Raw genomic sequence first — 20977 nt, forward strand, 5'->3', positions numbered from 1 at the left:
TTGTGCGTGTGTGTGTGTGTGTAGATTGCGGGGAGGCAGCGGGTGGAGTAGACGATGAAGGAGAAGCTGAGGCCGGATGGATAGAAGGAGCAGCTATCCTCCTATCTGTTATTTGCGTGGTGCTCGTGACGGCCTTCAATGACTGGAGCAAAGAGAAGCAGTTCCGTGGCTTACAGAGCCGCATTGAACAAGAGCAGAAGTTTACGGTGGTTCGGGGAGGGCAAGTCATTCCAATCCCTGTGGCCGAGATTGTCGTCGGGGACGTTGCACAAATTAAATATGGTAAGCTGACATAAATTTGCAGAGAACTTTCATTTCCTAAGAGGGAAAATCATGAGTATGAGTGTAGCGTTTAAAAAATGTAACTCTACCAGTCTTACATTTCACTGGTGTTGAGTAATTATTACCTTTTCCTGTATAGTCACCTTGAAATAAATTCAAAAGCTGCTGACGGTAATGTACATTATTGTGATGGGATACTTGTGCTTCATCAGGTGACCTCCTGCCTGCTGATGGCGTTCTCATCCAGGGCAACGACCTCAAAATAGATGAGAGCTCTTTAACTGGAGAGTCTGACCATGTGAAGAAATTGATGGAGAAAGATCCTATGCTGCTGTCAGGTGGGACATAAAAATTACAATCTGCAGCAACAGCAACGTTTGGCTGCATAATCCTGTAACATTTTAGCATTTTCTCTGTGTCCTGTCTCACCTCTACCCAAAAGTTCAGCCAAACCAAATAAATGTCCAACATGGGAGTTCAGATGTTTGCAATGTAGGACCTGCTCCCTCTCAGCAAGGCTATTGCACATCTTCAGCTAATCCCATTTTATGAAAGCCAGTTGATCCTCTGATAGAATGACATTGCTGTGTGCCATCCCAGAGGAGATGAGGGGGGATTTGTGAGCCTGAGTGGGCACTTCTCCAGCAGAGCCTGCGTTAGCATGCTGAGTCTACCTCTCCCTGACATTTTTTCATAGACCTCCTTCTCAAGCTTAAACAATTATCGAGAGCTGTGTTAAAGCCCATTTCTGAAGGCCAGAAAAATGGCCACTCATTTCTGGACGACTAATTGTGTCATAAACTGTGCTGTGTGTGAATGTTTTGGATCCAGTCGTGAATATATTGGCACTAATATGAACAGCTTTGTGCGTTGTCTGGCCCTTATTCACCTCATCTTCCTCTCTGCAGGTACTCATGTCATGGAGGGCTCTGGAAAAATGGTTGTCACTGCTGTCGGAGTCAATTCCCAAACTGGAATCATCTTCACGTTATTGGGGGCGGGAGAAGATGATGAGGATGAGGAGGAGGAGAAGAAAAAAGAGAAGGAGAAAAAGAAAGAGAAGAAAAGTAAGTTGTCTGTATTATTCGGTGTCTTTTTAGTCTGCCTCAGAAACTAAAATAGACCAACCAGTGGTCTTTTCAGTCTGTAGCTACTGTGGCTGCAGGAGAGATGAATTGAATAGGCTGCACGTGTGTGTGTGTGTTCCAGAATTCATGAAAGTGTGCTTTTGTCAAACGAGAGATTATTTATTTATTTAAATTTAGAAGTATTTTTCTGTCTGGTAAAAAATGTCTGAAGTAATGACTCATAGAAAAATGTAACGATTTCTTGTGCGCTCCATTAACTAACTGCCATTTAATGCATTTCTGCAGCCTGTGGCTCACGTGTTGGGTCTCCAAATGAGTGCCTGCAGATACATGAATATTTCAGTACTTGCAGAGGTTGGGCCCCAAGTTGCTGTTCAGTGACTGTGCACCTCATTGCAATTTTGTGCATTTATGGTCTAGCCACAGCAGTTGATTTTAAAAAACCTCATGAGGTCTTGGCACACATCTGTTCGTAAATATTCGAGGGCCTTTTCTCATTCTGCTAAATCAAAGAGAAGATTTGCATAATTGGAAATATGTTTAAATGTGCGTTGCACAACCGTCGCTTGCATAATGGTGAATAATGAATAAATTAGTTAGTGTTTGTTATATGACTTATCTTTCTCTCTTTTTCTCCAGATAAAAAGCAGGATGGCGCTGTGGAGAACAGAAAGAAAGGTGAGTAACCCTATTGACTTAATGACATAATGAACACCATATTGGCTTAGAAGGCCAGCCTCTTACATGCTGCAGCCTGCATTAAAAACATCGCCTTAACCCATTAGTGCTATTGGATCTTCATTAAAGCTTATCCACACTAGTGTCAGGTGCAAAGAAGTGTGCATGTGTGAAGCTTTGAGAAGTTGGCTTTATTTGGAGTTTGACTATTACGCTACGTTCAAAAGCTTGGGAGATTTGAAAGAAATACTTTTATTCAGCGAGGATGCATTGATTCGATCAAAAGTGACAAATCGGCATATTAGACTGATTTCTGAAATATCATGTGGCACTGAAGACTGGAGCTTCTGAAAATTCATCTTTGCCAACACAGGAATTAAGTTTTAAAATGTTTTTTTTTTTTTTTAAACATTAACAATTTATACTGTGCAGCTATGTTCAGATATCCAGATATCTGCACCTGACTCCCTGCAAACTTATCTAAAATCACCTGCCCAAGCAGGAAAGAGTCCACAATCAGGCCGCCCTGTGTTCAGAAAACAACTCTGTAGCGTTTACTCTAAAAGTAGTGCACGCCTGTGTTTACTGAAGCCCCAGCTACAGATTGCCCTGCCAGAAATGAGCTCTAATCCACCAGACTAGCATTACAGCTCTGCGAGTAGAGCACGGCAGCACGGCACAGTAGAATAGCAGTCCCACGTCGCCCCTTACCCCCCGCTAATTCAAACACAGTCGCATTACCTTACATCATACGCCAGTTAAATCCTGCACACAGGCCGACTGCGTCATGCTACAGCAGAGATAGGCGGAGATGCCCTGCTGCGTGCTTGTCTGTATGACTGCACGCATGCTGAGTTCTTTGTTTGTGCGATGCCACCTCACTGGCAAGCTGTGCTTTCAGCACGCAGAGCGACGGCCTTGAGATCAGGATAAGTGTGTGCATGTCGTCTTCTATAACCGATAGTGATAAGTGATGGACTGGACATCTGAGTGTGGTGACGAGGTTTTGTGTCTCCTAGGATACTTGGTCACATGGGCTTGCATGTGGCTCCTAAATGTGAGGATGATCTTGAGCGGTTTTCTCCAACTGCAATAAAATGATCATTCATTTATTATCACTATTATATTTAATTTATCTGCTCACTTAATTATATTTCTCACCACAATTTAATTAGAAAATGCTTCCTGTGGTTCAAGTGTCTAGAAAATCATAGTCACCACTCAAATTAACTGCATATTCACAGTTTTCTTTCTCTCTATTTGTAGCTAAAGCCCAGGATGGTGCCGCAATGGAGATGCAACCTCTAAACAGTGATGAAGGGGCTGAGGGCGACGAGAAGAGAAAAGCCAACTTGCAAAAGAAAGAGAAATCCGTTTTACAAGGGAAACTGACCAAATTAGCGGTCCAAATCGGAAAAGCAGGTAAGCATGGTTGCTTTGAGATCATTATTATGCTAGTGTCTTCCAAAAACTTGAAATAAATGACACTTTAGAAGGTAGATGCATTTAAAATGTATACTTCTCTGGGGAAAACTGGCCAAATATATTGATGACTCTTCCTGCATTACTCAGATTATTGCCCAATCAAGTGCTCTCTAGAATGAGAATCCCTCCCAAGTACCTTCTGCAACTAACAGTGGGTTCATGACCGTGACATAGCTAAAGTCTGTTAGCTATTTCAAAAAGAATGTCTTGCCAAACTTCTGGTTTCAATAGGAAATGTGTCAACATGGGACAGAAAGCTGCATTTTTCAAGCAACTTTCTGAGCCTAAGTCAATTTCACAGTGGTAATGGTTTTTGCTGGGACCTCAGATTTGTGCAGCATGGGCTTTAGAGGTGTTAATGTATGTGTTCCTGTGCAGGTCTGGTGATGTCAGCCATCACTGTGATCATCTTGGTGGTGCTGTTCGTGGTGGACACTTTCTGGATCCAGGGACTTCCTTGGGAAAAAGAGTGCACTCCCATTTACATCCAGTTCTTTGTCAAGTTCTTTATCATCGGTGTGACCGTACTGGTGGTGGCCGTCCCTGAGGGTCTTCCGCTAGCTGTAACCATCTCGCTGGCGTACTCTGTCAAAGTATGATTCTGCATCTTCTGTTATATGTTCATGCTCTGTACCGACCATCTTGTGACATTAGCCCTCTGTCTAGACTTTGTTAGACAATACAGTACATGTTGATCCAATAATCATATGAATTGCCATATCTTTTTGCATCTATTAACTTCCCTTTGTTGCTGTTACAGTAATATTACTTCTCTGGATTTCTACCATTTAATTGGGGATTAGTGGACTTTAATGTTTAATCTTGCGCTCAGTCTGTTTGTTGTTGATCTGTCTGTGTATCACCCCCCTCCCTCATTCCATCTCAATTTTTTCATTGTTTTACTTTGCAGAAAATGATGAAAGACAATAATTTGGTGAGGCATCTTGATGCCTGCGAAACCATGGGCAATGCCACAGCCATCTGTTCGGATAAAACGGGGACTCTGACTATGAACCGGATGACAGTTGTTCAGGTTTTTATTGCTGACAAGCACTACAAGAAAGTCCCTGAGCCCGATGTCATTCCTGCCAGCATCATGGACCGGCTCATACTGGGCATCAGTGTCAACTGTGCTTACACCACCAAAATCATGGTGAGTCCCTAGACAAGCATAATACCCATATTAAATAAAGTAAAATCATTTCATTCAAAGAAAAATAAACTTTTTATTGAGCATTTTTAACTACACGAGTAAATCTCACCAGTGTTGTTGTTCTCAACTAAACCTTTTAAAATTATTGTTTGGCACATGAATTAAAGCTAAAATATTACATGAAACCTAAATAATACTGAATCTCACAAGCTTTAAGTAAACAACACAGTTATAGCTCTAGACCATACTACTATTGAATTGGCAGTGGTGCTTCATGGGCTGTTTTGGCACAATGGCTGAATAAAATATTGCTCAAGGTGTTTTAATGCATATATTATAGTTTTTGTTTTTTAACTTATTTATCTTCTTTTTCAGTCCCCTGAGAAAGAGGGAGGCCTGAAACGTCAGGTGGGCAACAAAACTGAATGTGCCTTGCTGGGCTTTGCCTTGGACTTGAAAAAAGACTATCAAGCAGTCCGCAACGAAATCCCAGAAGAGAAGCTTTACAAAGTCTACACCTTCAACTCCGTCAGGAAATCCATGAGCACCGTGCTAAAGAATGCTGACGGAAGCTACCGGATGTTCAGCAAAGGAGCCTCCGAGATTCTGCTGAAGAAGTATGCCATCCTCAATCATAAATGTTTGGTCATTGTTAATGCCTGACACCAGTTCATGTCTTAGCATCTTCTAGGATAAGTAAAACACTGTAGTATTCTAGTGCTTTCCTTAAAGAAGCATGTGAGATGTGTGTCAGCAAACTTGATTGGCAGATCAAATGCTTCACCTGCTCCTCCAAAGCCCCGAGGCTGTTACTGATAGATTTCCCCGGAGAAATTACTTGGATGGCTCAGTTGCTGTGAGCTGTTGGATCTCTGCAGTATCTTACCTGCTCTCTCCTCAACCAGGTGTTATAAAGTCCTGACAGCTACGGGAGAGGCAAAGATTTTTCGGCCCAGGGACCGAGATGACATGGTGAAGAGAGTGATTGAACCAATGGCCTCTGAGGGCTTGAGGACCATCTGCCTGGCTTACAGGGACTTTCCTGCCTCTGAAGGTGAACCAGACTGGGATAACGAGAGCGATATCCTGACCAGGCTCACCTGTGTGTGTGTCGTGGGCATTGAAGACCCAGTTAGACCAGAGGTACAAGCCTTGGCTATTTAAAAGGAATTATTTTAACTTAAAAGTACACAAAACTATATCATTTAGCAAGAGAGCTAGACTCTATTGCGCTTGCATGTAATGTCAGATAATAAGCTCTCTCAGTCACGCTCCCTTATTCTTTCCTGCTCAGGTCCCTGATGCCATTAGAAAGTGCCAGCGTGCTGGAATCACAGTGCGCATGGTCACCGGGGACAATCTTAACACTGCCCGCGCTATAGCAACTAAATGTGGCATCCTGCAGCCAGGAGATGACTTTCTTTGCTTGGAGGGCAAAGAGTTCAACCGCCGGATCCGTAATGAAAAGGGAGAGGTGAGAGGCACAATTTATTAGCACCAAGACTCGTAGAAACACAGAAACTCGCAAGCTCATAATATATAATTCCTTTTTTTCCAGATTGAACAAGAGCGGATTGACAAAATATGGCCTAAACTCCGGGTGCTGGCGAGATCTTCACCGACAGACAAGCATACACTAGTCAAAGGTGCTTAGAGACTTGTTCCTCCAGCATGAAAAAAAAAAAAGTATAATTCTGCTCTGTAATGTCATGCTGTTTGTCTTGACGCATGTCTTTTCCTTCAGGTATAATTGACAGCACTGTTTTGGAGCAGAGGCAGGTCGTAGCTGTAACGGGAGACGGCACCAATGATGGCCCTGCCTTAAAAAAGGCCGATGTTGGGTTTGCCATGGTATGTGGGTCTGCCTGACGTGGCTACAGAAAAAAATGATTCCTCCAAGGATTCTGTGTGCTAGATTTAGTTTTGAATGGCTTTTATATAGTGCGCTTTTTTTATTCTCAGGGCCTTGCTGGCACAGACGTGGCTAAAGAAGCCTCCGATATCATTCTCACTGACGACAACTTCAGCAGCATCGTCAGGGCCGTCATGTGGGGGCGGAACGTTTACGACAGCATTTCAAAATTCCTCCAGTTCCAGCTCACTGTCAATGTGGTGGCTGTGATCGTGGCCTTCACTGGAGCTTGCATCACACAGGTATCACTATAAAAAGCTCTCTTCTAGCATGAGGCAAAATGACGGAGTTGCGACTGACGGAGCTGTTAAGCTCAATCGTGCAGCTCTACGTGAAGGATTGCGTGTTAACAGATGCACCATGGTGGCTGATGGAAGCAGCTGATTGCTACCCATCCTGTGTGAAGTGATTGGAAATTGTTAGTCTGAGGCAGGAAGACTTGCAGGCAGTCAGCATGGGGCCTGGCACTGCTGTCCACAGGCAAAGCACCAGTCTCAAATGAGCCAGCTCTCCTCTGTTAAATGGAATGATAGTCAGGATGATTGCAGTTGAGGTCCTGCATTATTGCATAATGAATGGGAGGATTACATTTGTGCTTTGCATTGCTGTCAGTAGCCAAGGCTGGACGTCGCCTCAAGCCTCAGGTGTTCTACTTGTTTCGTGTGTAATTTTCCCTGGAAATTGCTCATGAGCAGGCTGACTCAGTATCAGACCCCACCAAAATTTCAGCACCTGTCATTCACAACAATCTTGTCTAATCTGATTATTTTTTTCAGCTCCGTATTCACATCTTTAAATTGATAATGCAGAATTCTAGAGGAAATGAGAAAAAAAAAACTTTGTGACCGATTCAGTACTCCTGCAAATGCACAGCTGAGAGGGTGTTTTTGAATGTTGTGAAGGTGGCAGCAGTGAATGAGGTCAGAACGGTCACCTCCTGTTCTCTCTCACTCTCCCAGGACTCTCCTTTGAAAGCTGTACAGATGTTATGGGTAAATCTGATTATGGACACATTTGCCTCTTTGGCCTTGGCCACTGAACCCCCCACTGAATCCCTTCTGCTGAGGAAGCCTTACGGCCGTAATAAACCCCTCATCTCCCGGACAATGATGAAGAACATATTGGGTCATGGTGTCTACCAGCTCACCATCATCTTCACTTTACTTTTTGCTGGTAAGAACTAACAGCACATGTGATTGAACCTAGTTATAATGGCATAAATGAAACGTCCGCTACAATGTTTTGCTTTCTGCTCATTTCTCAGGTGAAAAGATATTTGACATTGACAGTGGACGTAACGCCCCTCTTCACGCTCCTCCTTCTGAACACTACACCATTGTCTTCAACACCTTTGTGATGATGCAGCTGTTCAATGAAATCAACGCAAGGAAGATCCACGGAGAACGGAATGTTTTTGAAGGCATTTTTAACAACATGATCTTCTGTTCCATCGTCTTTGGGACTTTTGTTATTCAGGTATGCAGTGAGTCCTACAAATCCCTGTATGAATGCCCATAATCAGAGTAGATGCAGAAACTGGTGTGATCTAAGCATGTCATGAACTCATTTTTTCCCCACTTAGATTGTGATAGTGCAATTTGGAGGAAAGCCATTCAGCTGTGTGGGGCTGAGCATTGAGCATTGGCTGTGGTGCGTCTTCTTGGGCTTTGGGTGTCTACTGTGGGGACAGGTGAGCATCATCTGACTTTTCCTCCCTATGTTATTCAAAGCAGCTTCTTATAACTTGCTCTCAAAACACCATTCCAAACTCCTCAATAGTAATAGAGCAGTGCCCCCTAAAGGCAGTGAACTGAATTACTGGACTCTTTTCTGTATGAAATGGCCACTTGATATACATCTACGCCCTCATTCAGATCATCTCCTCGATCCCAACGAGCCGGCTGAAGTTCCTGAAGACTGCTGGTCATGGAACGCAGAAGGAAGAAATCCCAGACGAGGAGTTGGAGGAGCTGGAGGACCTGGAAGAAATCGATCATGCTGAGCGCGAGCTCCGCAGGGGGCAGATCCTCTGGTTCAGAGGCTTGAACCGCATTCAGACTCAGGTAACCTCTCGAAACCACACAACTCTGCAGTCCAAGCTCAGGAACCCAAACGCCCGCCTTGCTTAATCAATTTTGATTTTCATTTCCCTTTCTCTGATTATGGTTTGAGTTAGTACTCCCTCCAATCGATCCGCCACTTATGGTGACCTTATACTGGTGGAAGAGGGTTTATTAATGCAGTTTGTCAGTGCAATAAGCCGATCAATGCTAAAGGCAAATGTCAGGTCAGGTTCTTTTTAATTCAGTGCCTTTTTTTTTCTCTCTCTCTCAGCTGCTCTGTCCCTGTCTTCTTTTATATGGGTGCCCTTCTTTCTCTATCCCTCCTCTTCTCACTTCTTCCTCTTACTCTCTCTTTCTCTCTCCTGTGCGTTCTCTGGGCCTATCACACTCTCTGATTCCTTCCAGATGGATGTTGTGAGTGCGTTCCAGAGTGGAATTTCCTTTCAGGCAGCCGTCAGGCGCCAGCCCTCCAGCACCAGCCAACAGCACGATGTAACCAATGTTTCTAGCCCTACACATGTAGCCTTATCTCCTGCTACTGCCTTCAACACCGCTTCTGCCACTGTTGGGTGTGAGTGCGTGTTTATTAGTGCATGACAATTAACATTTCCTCCTCTCGCCTAACGGTCTTCATTCTTCTCCTAATGTCCTTCCTTCTCTCTCTTTCTCTCACTCTCTTGTTCGAAACGAAATGTTATCTCGAAACATCTTCCACATTGCTTCTCAATGTTAACGGCTGTGTATCTTAAGTGTTAAGGTTGAGGTTTCTGTGTCTGTAATGGCTTTGGCTGGGTTCTCACCGACGAAGAGTCGTTGTCTAATCCCGTCTGGTGTGTCTGCAGCCCTGCGTGTGCTCGCCAGGCTCCTAGTCTACTGCGAGTAAATTTTTTGAGTATACGCCCATGGTCACACCGATAACCTGACCAATTGCAGCAAATTGGTCTTGTGAATGAGTTTGTGGGATATTTTTAAAGCGGCGTTCTGGTAAGTATCTGTAGGATCAAACGAGATGATTAATAAAATGTTGTGCTGTAGTTTAGTCAAAAATGAACTTCCTCTCCTCTTCCTGTAGTTCGTCACATTTCCTGTGGCGTCTGTTCACTCATTCTGCGACATTGACGTTACTGTCCATACTCAACACGGTTTCCTCTTTCTCACGCTGTCTCATGTTCTACTCCTGTGCCAGTTTTATCATCCTCTTTCTCTCTGTCTGTCCTTATTGATGTAACTTTGTTACTTTACAGGGAAGATCTGCGACTGGATGAAAAGCTGGTGGAATCATGTCGTTTCTGTTTGTCTTTCAGCTCAATTTTCTAACCACATCAGTATTTCCATCTTTCATCAGGTCCTGGCTGTCCACAAACCCTTTTTCTCTGTTCAGGGCACTTTGTATTCTTTTTGAAACTCTCTTGTTGTAGTCTTGCTAATGAAAAGCACATTTGGAAACAGGGTACGACACTGACTGCCACATATTCCTTCTTAGATTCTGTGAAATGTGTCATGGGCTATACTCAAAGGTTTACCTCTGTTGAAACACAAGGTAGCGCTGCTCTGCATGGGTCCAGTCTCTAGACTGTTTGTGAATTTACTTGTGCTGGTTAGCTTAAACTTGCTTGGCTGCTTTAAAGTTTTGCGTCTCGACTTCACAACATAATCAGTGATCGATCCCTCCCCCTCCAATACAAGCATGGCTGAAAATATTAACCTCATGTGTTGAGCTGTGTCCTCTGGGGTTACCTTGGCATCTCTCTTTTCCTGTCTCTTCTGTTCTCTTTCTTTCTCATTTGCATTTTGAAAAATTGGCTTTGTGATTTTACAACTGAGAAGACGCCCAAGTTCTTTCCAGTTTATTTCTCAATCCTGAGAAAAGAGGATATTCTGTCCCTCGGTCAGAGGATAAGCTCACCGTAACACAAGCATCAGGTTTTCAAGAGTTCGTCCACTCTTTCTCTATCTATAAGTTGCACGACATCTGACTGCTCACACTCTCTCTCTCTCTCTCAAACGGTTTTGGTGCGCTAACCTCACTGCTCTCCACTCATCAATTAAAACCAGCCCATTTGGCCTTTGGTTTAACCTGTACCTAAAACAAATTTTTAAAAAAAGTGATGTTTTACTTTGTATGCCTGTCGTGTACGTGTGTGGAAACAAGCGGTAGATCTCTGAGTGTCAAGGCTGACTTTGCATCCCGTTCTCCCACAGATCCGAGTGGTGAATGCATTCCGCAGCTCGCTGTCGCCCTATGAGGGCCTGGAGAAGCCGGAGTCTCGCACCTCCATCCACAACTTCATGACCCATCCAGAGTTCCGGATAGAGGACTCGGAGCCCCACATCCCCCTCATCGACGACACTGATGCAGAGGACGACGCCCCCACTAAGAGAAACGCCACACCCACGCCGCCTCCCCCACCCTCGCCCAATCAGAACAATAACGCCGTAGACAGCGGCATCCACCTCTTCCTGGATCCCAGCAAGCCAGCCACACCCTCAGCTCCCGGGAGCCCCATGCACAGCCTAGAGACGTCCCTTTGATCAGCTCCCCTCCCCCCCTCGGTACGACACGACACCTGCTCGTCTCCACAGAGACTAAAACCTGGAGAACTCATTGGATGAGAGGGGCGGAGCCAAGGAGCTCTCGGGAGCTTAGCTCTTAACTTTTGCTTCTCTTTATCTGGATGGTGTTGTACATGTTGTTGTTTTTTGCCCTTTGCTTATTCAAACACTGATTTCTGCATCATTTGGCTGTTAATATTTTGAATGATTATTTATGTTTTTTTTGTTGTTGTTTTTGGAAGACACAGGTCTGTTTACAAAGTTTGTAGATACTTTTTTTCTTCTGTTCGTTGGTGGAAGAGCTTCCTGATGCAGAGAAATGGGGACAAATGAAATGAGAAATATTTCAGATACTGCTGTATTTTCAGGAAAAAAAGGGTGTTTCTATGGAAACCAAACTATTTTTGCCTGCAAGTTTTATTTGTTATATATTTGTAGATACATAGAACCTTCAAGCCAAATAGATAACACTAAGGCTTGTATAGCAGTGAGCAGAGGTATTGAGGTCCATGGGAGGTTTTTTTCATTGGACGGGTGAGGGGAGGGAGCCGTAGACAAGGACCTGTCCATAAATCTCCTCTCATACTTACTACTTCACCCCTTAAAGTCATCGTTGGGTTTATTTTTAAGTTCCAAGAGTTCCGAGTTTCATGTCTCATTCTCGTTTGGAATATCTGAAGGAGTATCTGAAATGGCTGGAGCTGGAGTCTTCACGCTTTTAATGGTGTGATTTTTTTTTTTTTTGAAGTGGAGGCTGCACCAGGTCCGCCTTTAAAGAATGAATGCATCTGTTATTTAACTATTTGAAATGGTCCACAGTCAGTTCATTGATATCAAGACATTAAGTTCCTGCCAATGTATCATAAATTTGTTTACTCAGGCTGAAAAAAACAACAACTAGCAGATTGAATTGAAAAGGATGCAATGATTAAACAGTAAAGCATTTTAACTTAAGATTGTCTTTTAGGTAGTAAATTGCTGTCTCAGTTAAAAGGAAAAATAAAAGAAGGAAAATGAGTAAATTGTTTTCAAAATTGGTTTCATGTTGCTTTTTTTTTGATTCTTTGGAGAAAAAAAATCCTCAAATGTTTTGTTTGTTGATCATATGAAAAATGATAAAGTTTGTACTTTATATTTTCCTTCATATTCCATAAAGATTGCTGTCAGTTAAAAAAAAAAAATATATATATATATATATATATATTACTGCAGTTGTTTGTAGAATATATTTAAGACCTGAAATACTGGAAACGCAAAGGAATCAACATGAAAAATTTTCAAGACAACGTGCGTATAACACTGGTATCACAGCACAGGGTACTTTATTTCAGATTCCCAAGGAACGTTTTGATACAGACCATATAAATAAATTGTATTTTTATGCGGAAATGACAACATCTCAACCTGCTGAACCAGACCTACAGGGATTTTACATAAATTATATTCACGGGGTGGGGGGGGCGGGCACTCTTTAAACAAGGGTCATGATTGGTTCTCCAAGTAATATATTACTCAGGGTGGCTTATAGCATGAAACTAATGGTCAAAATACTAACATGTTTTGTGTTTTTTGTAATGTTTAGGAGTAGATTTCTTTTTTGGCAGCAGGGTTCCAGTTCAGACTGTTGCTTCTCTCCACTCGTTGGTTCATTAAAGGGTGTAATAAAGGAGAAGAAAGGAAGAAAAATAGGAGAAAGGGATTTGCATTTCTTCAGTCAACGCAACTGCACATTTTTTGTTTTGGTGGGGTTTTTTTTTTAAATAAGTTATTTCGTTTTTCATGTTTATTAAATAAAAAAACTGCTTAAGTTTGCAATTTAGAGCAGATATATTAAAAGAATCCATAACTTTTTTTCTATAGCGTCTTCCTATAATGGGAATGAATGTTTATCCATCTGTTTTAAGGATTTGTTTTTGTTTTTGTTTTTTTTTAAATCTTAAAGTTTGGAAATAAAAGAACATGTCTGTTTATCTTGCGCTATGTAAATGGATATCGTGATTTAACTTACATTTTAAACTTGTCGAGTATCGTGTATGGTTTTTAAGAATAAAAATTGATATTTAGCGTAACCCGAGGGCCATGTTTTCCTTCATGTTCAGCACACTTTAGATTTAATAATACATGCGAGATTTTTCTTATACAAAAGCATACTAAAAATAGTCCATACAGCCATTACAATTCTAAAGAAGCCAAACGATTTGTGTGATAAAGACACAATTAAGTAATCACTGGTTCAAAAAGAACCAACTGAACAGAACAGCTTGAGCATAATCCAGTTGTCAAGTTTCTGAGTCGACTGGTGCTTTTCAGAAGTATGGTTTTGAAAACAGCTGCCACATAATCAATCAGGCTTCATATGTTTCCTTCATATGGCAGGCCAAAGGAGTAAATATATCTCCAGGCTTATTGTATAGAGACGCTATGTAAACACCACATGCAAAATAGAATTTGCATTCAGCAAAACCTTGCAATTTATATATACGGGTAGTAGGGTATATTTAGTTACATTAAGCAATTTATCGTAGATAATACAATGTCTATATCTAATGTAGATTAGCCTACAAATCTAATGTAGATTACTAACATTACAAATATAGTGACTTCAAAATGAAAAGAAGAAAAAGGATGGTAACCTTAATAAAGTGTAATTTACAAGCCAACAACACACTGAAATGGTACAAGCATTACCTTATGAGCAGATGTCCATCATTACAGTCAATGTCCGTCCACATGCTTCTATTGGCTGGGTGTAACGTCCAAACACATCTTTAATTCTGTAGGATAAAGACAACATTTTTTTTTTTTTTTTTAAAGAATTAGACTGAATAAACTTACAGACGAGTCATGTGACAAATGTTTCCTGCACTTTATCACAGTGTGCGTCTGTTTTGTTTGTGTATGGCTGGAACGAGTGCTGTTGAGTCACATGATTCTGTTAGTAATTAAAACAATCTGCACGTGTCGACTGTCATGAAGCATCTTATCATCAAGGTGTTAGACTGAACCTGAAGCCTGATTACCCCGAAAATGCACCACAGTTTCACTTCATATTTTAGTGCCAAGCGTCACACATACGTTAACATTTTCATACCATTTTTTTTATTAAACGTCTATGAGGCAGATGATAAACAGTTGGTCGTCAGCTCCCTCTTGTGGCCAATAAGTGTTTCAAGCGTTTCATGAAATGACAAACCGAAGTTGTTGTTGGTGAGACGGCCAAAATTTAAATTTGATATATTTTACAACAAAGCTATATTTTTGTCAGGGTCTCAACCAAAAGCGCAACATGGATGTAGTATAATTTCGGTAAACTATCCAGATCAGCTCTCGGCTGACATGGTAAGACAGGATCAAATGTTGTGTTACAGTGTATAAAACACAGGACAAAAGATATTACTAGATTCTTTCAGTATGTCTCTGAGTGAAGTAGATGTTTTTTTTATAATGTTAGTTGACAATTTAGTTATTTGTATTCATTTTAATACATTTCATAAAGTCTGTATCAAAATTATAACTGATATGTAACGAAACGGCTCTTGTGGCAACTTTTTACTGACAGGCACATGGTTTAAACCAGATCAGTGTGTGTCAATAAACTCCCCCTTGTGGATATAATACATTAAAAGAATTTTTTTGTTCCTGGTGAGCCACTTCCCAGAGTTTAGACCCAACCCTAATTAAAAACACCTTAAACAGATTATCAAGATCTCCAGGACTACTTTTTTAAAATACAAAATGTGACACAATTCATTTTAATTGATGTTATTTACAAGTTATGTATGTGCTATTAGTTTGAGTTTGACAGAGAATAAGGTTTTTAATTACCATTGTCGAGATTGTTTGTACATTTGATACACTTGCCATGAACACTGACATTGTGGTTAAAGAAATGCTTTGGAATATGCTTTTTCCATTTTTGCTACATAAATTCATGTGGGACCAGGTTTAAGACCGAAGCAGAGGTCTTAAAATCGTTCCATAAGCATTGTGTCATGTTGTTAGGCTCAGTGGCTCAGGTGATAAACCATTGTTTTAGTCCTGAGTCCAACTCCTGCTATTGCTGAAGTTAAACTGTTATTTAATCAAACAAAATTCACTCAATTGTCTTCCTTGTAATGAAAACCACAGCAGTGCAATGGTTTAACATGTTATTTGCAGATAAAGATAATGCTGTGATTGAGACATGGGTTCAAGTCTCTCACACTGCAAAATATTTTCATCCTATAATACAAAGCACTCAATAAAACGCCACCCAAAAAGCTCTTTACCTACACAGACAAAGTGGCTCAGGTGATAAAGTCTTGCCCTTCGGTTTTGGAGTCCTGAGTTTGAATCCCACTATTGTTTACAATGAATTGTGGTTTTAATTAATAATGTATCTGAGCTGAAAATCTAATTAAACTAAATCTCAGCAAAGATAAAAAGTTTGTTGCTCAGTGGCTGATTGCCTGCATATCAAATCTGCAACTCTTGGTACAAATTGCAGAGTTGCAAATGCTTTTTCATTTTATAAAACAAATCTCTGCATAAAACTGTCCAAAACATCCTTCTGTTTATCAGACTCAGTAGCTCATGTGATAAAGCATTGCTCGTTTAACCTTGGGAGTCTTGATTTTCATCATTTAAAGAAAACCGACAAAACACTCAAACTTTTTTTCAGACTCAAATCCTGCTATTGTTAATTTAATTAATGATGTAACTGTTAAAAAAACTCTGCCAAAACACCCAAGCTGCTTGTCAGGTTAATTGGCTCAGGTGGTAGAGCACTGTGTCTTAGTCTTGGAGTACTGTGTTCAAATCCCACAAATGTGATTGTTGCATTTGTTTTTGATGCTGGATCTAAACTGATGGGGGTTCAGAAAGCAGTGTACCATCCATGGAAGTCTGGGTTCAAATCCTGTGCTTTTTTATGTTCTTCATTATTTAAAACACTCAAGTACTCAATAAATCCCTGTACAAAACATCAATTAGCTCCACAGGCTCAGTTGCTCAGTAGATTGGGCCTTATTCTTGGAGACCTGAGTTCAAATCCCACTCTCACTTCTGTAATTAATGCTTTAACTAAGCTAAAATAGTAAATAACCCTTAAAAACTAAAGCTTACAGTGCTAATTGGCTGATTAGTTACCTATTGTGAGTTTAATATCTTATAATTGTTATTATTATGTCATTATATAAAACAGCTCTTTTAATAAAACCTGTCCCAAACATCTTGACAGACTCAGTGGTTCAGGTGATAAAGCATTGAGTTTTAACCTTGAAATCCTGAATTCAAATCTCACTCTAATTTTTTAAATTAGCAATTGGGCTGAAACAGTTAATAATCCTAAAAAAAAAAAAAAAAAAAAAAAAATAAAGCCAACATCACAAATTAGCTGATCGCTTATTGTATATAAAATTTGGGTTCAAATCCCATAATTCCTAATATTATCATTATATAAAACAGAGCTCTTAACACAACCTGTGCAAACACCTTAAAAACAAGTCTGGCTCAGGTGGTAGAGCTATGTGTTTAAGAGACCTGAGTTCAAATCCCACTATTATTAGCTTTTTTCTTTTTCATCATATTACACAAAGCTATAAATAAAACACATCCAAAACAAGACTCAGCTATAACAAAGCTGTGAAGGCCACAGTGGTGCAGTAGTTAAACACATGTTGATTGAAATAAGGTTGTGACTTAAACATGAGTTCGAACCCCACAAAACAGGAAGTTTTATTTTTTCATTTATAATATAAACTGCTTAATAAAGCTCCACTCAAAACACCTTTCAACTCCCTTGACTCAATGGCTCACTTGATAAAGAGTTGCGTTATTGCTTATTTTAAATTGTTGTCATTAATTCAAATGAAGCTCTCTAAATATAACAGCCATGAAAGTCACAGTGGTACGGTGGTTAAACACATGTCATGTGAGATAAGACCATGACTGAAATTTAAGTTCAAATCCCACGCGTGAAAGGTTTTTTTCCTCATTTAATACAAAGCACTCAATAAAACTCTGCCCAAAACACATTAAAAGCCCCACAACTCATTGGCTCAGTTAATAGGGCGTTGTGTTTTAATCTTGGAGACCCAAGTTCAAAACCCACCGTTGCTTATGTTAAATTACTGTCATTAAATCCTACAAAGCACCCCAAAGGACAATTCTCAGCATGAAAGTCAAGATGGCACTAGTGGCTAAACACACATTGGTTGTGGACAAGCTTACGGTTGAGGCTCGAGTTCAAATCCCACCTCAGTGTGCAACGTAACACACCAAAGAAAGAAAGCTGTGGCAACAGTGAAGTGTCTGGGGCGGTACACCAAACAAAAGGATGTGGTGGCAAAGGCGCATACCTGAGGCTCACAGAGAGTACTCTGGGGTGGTGAAACAGACTGGTTAAACAGCTATGAGAAACATGGACCATATACAAGGCCAACATACCTGGGGTGATAAAACAGATGAGAAACACAGACTGACTGGCTTCAATACCTGGGTGAAAAAATCAACATCTGTCGATTGCTGTGATGCAGGACTGATACTGTTGTGTTCTCAGGAAAGAAGTGCAGTAGATTCCAGGAATGAAGCATCAAATGTTTGGCGGATATAATAAGAAAAGTATAGATTATATCTTTGAAACTGACAGAGAAAAGGGAAATCTTCTGACAAGAAGGAACATTAAGGTATTGTTGACCAGTCTATAAGCAAAGGACAGGAATGATTGAAAGTGTTGGAGATTTTAGAAAAAAAGAAAGAGTATGGAAAAATGAGTTTCCAGACTATTCTGGTTTCTAAAATACAAAATAACAATTTCTAAAAGAATATAGCCGTTCAAAAGTTTGGGATCAGTAAGATTGGTATATCTTGTAGATCAGTAAGAATTTTTTTAAAGAAGTCTCTTCTGCTCATCAAGGCAGCATTTAATTTAATAAAAAATACAGAAAAAAACACTAATATTGTGAAATATTATTGGAATTTAAAATAATGGGTTTCTATTTTAATATACTTTAAAATATCATTTATTTCTCCGAAGCAAAGCTGAATTTTCAGCATCATTACTCCAGTCTTCAGTGTCACATGATCCTTCAGAAATCATTCTAATACGCTGATATATTATCAGTGTTTAAACAGTTGTGCTGCTTAATTTTTTTTCAGGACTCTTTGATGAAAAAAAATTGGGACCACAGCTGAGAGCTTTGTGCCCAAATTTGTCCACGAAGGACAAATTAAGGTCTGCTATACGAAGGATGCTTGAGGGTAAAAGAAGTCTCTTCTGCTCATCAAGGCTGCATTTAATTTAATCAAAAATACTACAGAAAACACTGTAGCCTAATATTGAGAAACATTATTGGAATTTAAAATAATGGGTTTCTATTTTAATATACTTTTTAAAAAAATGATTTATTTCTGTGATACAAAGCTGAATTTTCAGCATCATTACTCCAGTCTTCAGTGTCACATGATCCTTCAGAAATCATTCTAATATGCTGATTCAGTGTTGAAACTGTTTTTTTGGGGTTTTTTTGGAACCTGCGATACTTTTTTCAGGATTCTTTGATGAATAAAATGTGTTAAAGAACAGCATTTATCCAAAATAGAAACTCTTAATACCAGTACTATAGCTTGCATTCTGTGTATTTCCCATTCCATAATAGTACACACAGCAAATTTTATTTAAATGCGGGATTTGAAATGTGAATAAATCCGAAAAAGCATGACTGTTACTGTGATAACCATAGCAATGGATGGGACTATTTTGATGTTAAAATATATCTTGGAGTGTAAATGCAGACAAATAGACTTGCAACTTGTTCTATATGAATTTCTTTGTTCTTTATTTTATTAGGCTACTAAATTTTAACTTGACCTTTTTTTAAAGCAATGTTTACTTAATTGAAATATATTTGAAGGCTACACACTGTTTTAATGTATTAGGCCTATTTACTTATCTTCCATAGTCTAATTATTAGCATTAACAAATAACTCATTTAATTTGATATATATTTTCAAGTAAATAAATAAAATGGTTCTATAGTTATAATCCAGATATCCATATAATAATCAACGTGACAGGTTAAGTATTGCTGATTGATATTGCACCTTATCTGATTGTTCTTTCGATTGGGACTTTTCTCAATGCTTTCAGCTGAGCTATATATAAAGAAATAATTAACAAGGAAACAAACACGCCTAATTACCTGTGTTGTCTTAGAAGAGTACAAGTAAAGCGTCTTATTTTCTAGTTATATGTGTGCCAGAGTTAGTTGCACGGCACTCTGAAGCATCAATATACACACGGTTCCACAGTATTTTCCACATAAATATTAAAATATATATTCTCCCATGCAGTACTGAGTTGAACTTATCTAGAGAATGAAAAGAATATACAGTTTGGTATGTATTATTTGATCCCAGTGCTGCATTTGATATTGCTGACATATCATTGGTTCAGGTAAAGTTCTGAAGATACAAACTCTTCTTTCAGTTTTCTGAAGTAGTTATTGAAGTGCCTCACTGGAACCCATTGTAATGCTGCTTGAATATACGTGACCCCGGACCACAAAACCAGTCTTAAGTGTCAATTTTCTGCAATTGAATTGAACTGAAAGCTGAATAAATAAGCTTTCCATTGATGTATGGTGTGTTAGGATCGGACAATATTTGGCCGAGATACAACTATTTGAAAATATGGAATCTGAGGGGTGCAAAAAAATCAAAATATTGAGAAAATCGCCTTTAAAGTTGTCCAAATAAAGTTCTTAGCAATGCATATGACTAATCAAAAATGAAGTTTTTATATATTTACGGTAATAAATTTACAAAATATCTTCATGGAACATGATCTTTACTTAATATCCTAATGATTTTTGGCATAAAAGAAAAATGTATAATTTTGACCCATACAATGCATTGTTGGCTATTGCTACAAATATACCCCAGCGACTTAAGACTGGTTTTGTGGTCCAGGGTCACAAATGAGATTCGGGAAGCCATTAGTAAGTTTGATTTTATTTATTAATTTATATACAAAATAAAAATGTAAATATATTAAAATAACTACATTGTCTCTCCTCCCCTGCAAGCTCCGCCCATGTGTTTATGTATTTTTCATGTTCAATGGCTTTCACGCTTTCAGCTGTGGCCCACCCAATGAGAAGTTGGTAATTTTCTAAATGAATGTCATTTATTAAACGATAATAATAAACAACTTTTTTCACTGTAGATTTATATATTTATTTTAAATAATATATGTACGCTTGTTTTCATGGTCAATTACTTAATGTATTTAAGTCATTGTTTAAGTGTTTGTTGGTTTGTAATTCAGATACAGAGCTCCTCTGTGAAGCAATTTAGTCTTTGTTTACATGCTGCTCTCTTGCTGAGCTCCCTGTCAGACCTTCAGAAGAACAAATGAATCAGTTTTGTTGCGTTACATTTATAATCTTTAAATTGATCATCATCTAATATTAATATTCATAAGTAATCTTAGTTTTGTCTCTGTTGTTGTAGTCTTACTGTAGACAATAATCTACTGGACTGATGTTTGTTAATAGAGTCAGTTGGTGTGTGAAGCTGCTTCATGCTTTAGTAGAGCAGCAATGCTTTGCTTCTCATCAAAACAATCATTTATTCAGTCCATCTGCAAAAAAATCTGCCTTTTAGCAATACTGTTATTTACTGTGAAGCAAAGTCTCATTTTAATTTTTATTGAACCAAAATATTATTATCGATACTTATGTATAATGTAGTTTTGACACTGTAATATGTTGAGTTTTAGCTA

The 20977-nt window shown here is 39.4% G+C and overlaps 1 protein-coding gene across 5 annotated transcripts in view; it reads left to right on the plus strand.

Moving 5' to 3' along the window:
* atp2b1a (ATPase plasma membrane Ca2+ transporting 1a) overlaps positions 1–13183 on the plus strand; it is a 31679-nt gene extending 18496 nt beyond the window's left edge. For 3 of the 5 annotated variants that reach the window (XM_058773869.1, XM_058773868.1, XM_058773870.1), the window contains exons 4-22: positions 25–282; positions 495–620; positions 1191–1349; positions 2010–2048; positions 3315–3470; positions 3912–4126; positions 4444–4686; positions 5062–5303; positions 5592–5829; positions 5981–6160; positions 6245–6332; positions 6431–6537; positions 6649–6840; positions 7558–7771; positions 7863–8074; positions 8181–8288; positions 8473–8661; positions 9067–9153; positions 10864–13183. In XM_058773869.1, the coding sequence (XP_058629852.1) occupies positions 25–282; positions 495–620; positions 1191–1349; positions 2010–2048; positions 3315–3470; positions 3912–4126; positions 4444–4686; positions 5062–5303; positions 5592–5829; positions 5981–6160; positions 6245–6332; positions 6431–6537; positions 6649–6840; positions 7558–7771; positions 7863–8074; positions 8181–8288; positions 8473–8661; positions 9067–9153; positions 10864–11193 (3383 nt within the window). In that variant the 3' untranslated portion in view covers positions 11194–13183. Of the gene's footprint in view, positions 1–24; positions 283–494; positions 621–1190; positions 1350–2009; positions 2049–3314; positions 3471–3911; positions 4127–4443; positions 4687–5061; positions 5304–5591; positions 5830–5980; positions 6161–6244; positions 6333–6430; positions 6538–6648; positions 6841–7557; positions 7772–7862; positions 8075–8180; positions 8289–8472; positions 8662–9066; positions 9233–10863 lie in introns of all 5 variants that reach the window. The other 2 variants (XM_058773872.1, XM_058773871.1) reach the window with 2 other exon arrangements.
* Positions 13184–20977: the final 7794 nt, after the last annotated feature.

Source organism: Onychostoma macrolepis, chromosome 04 (genome assembly GCF_012432095.1).
Source record: "Onychostoma macrolepis isolate SWU-2019 chromosome 04, ASM1243209v1, whole genome shotgun sequence".
NCBI classification, from domain to species: Eukaryota; Metazoa; Chordata; class Actinopteri; order Cypriniformes; family Cyprinidae; genus Onychostoma; species Onychostoma macrolepis.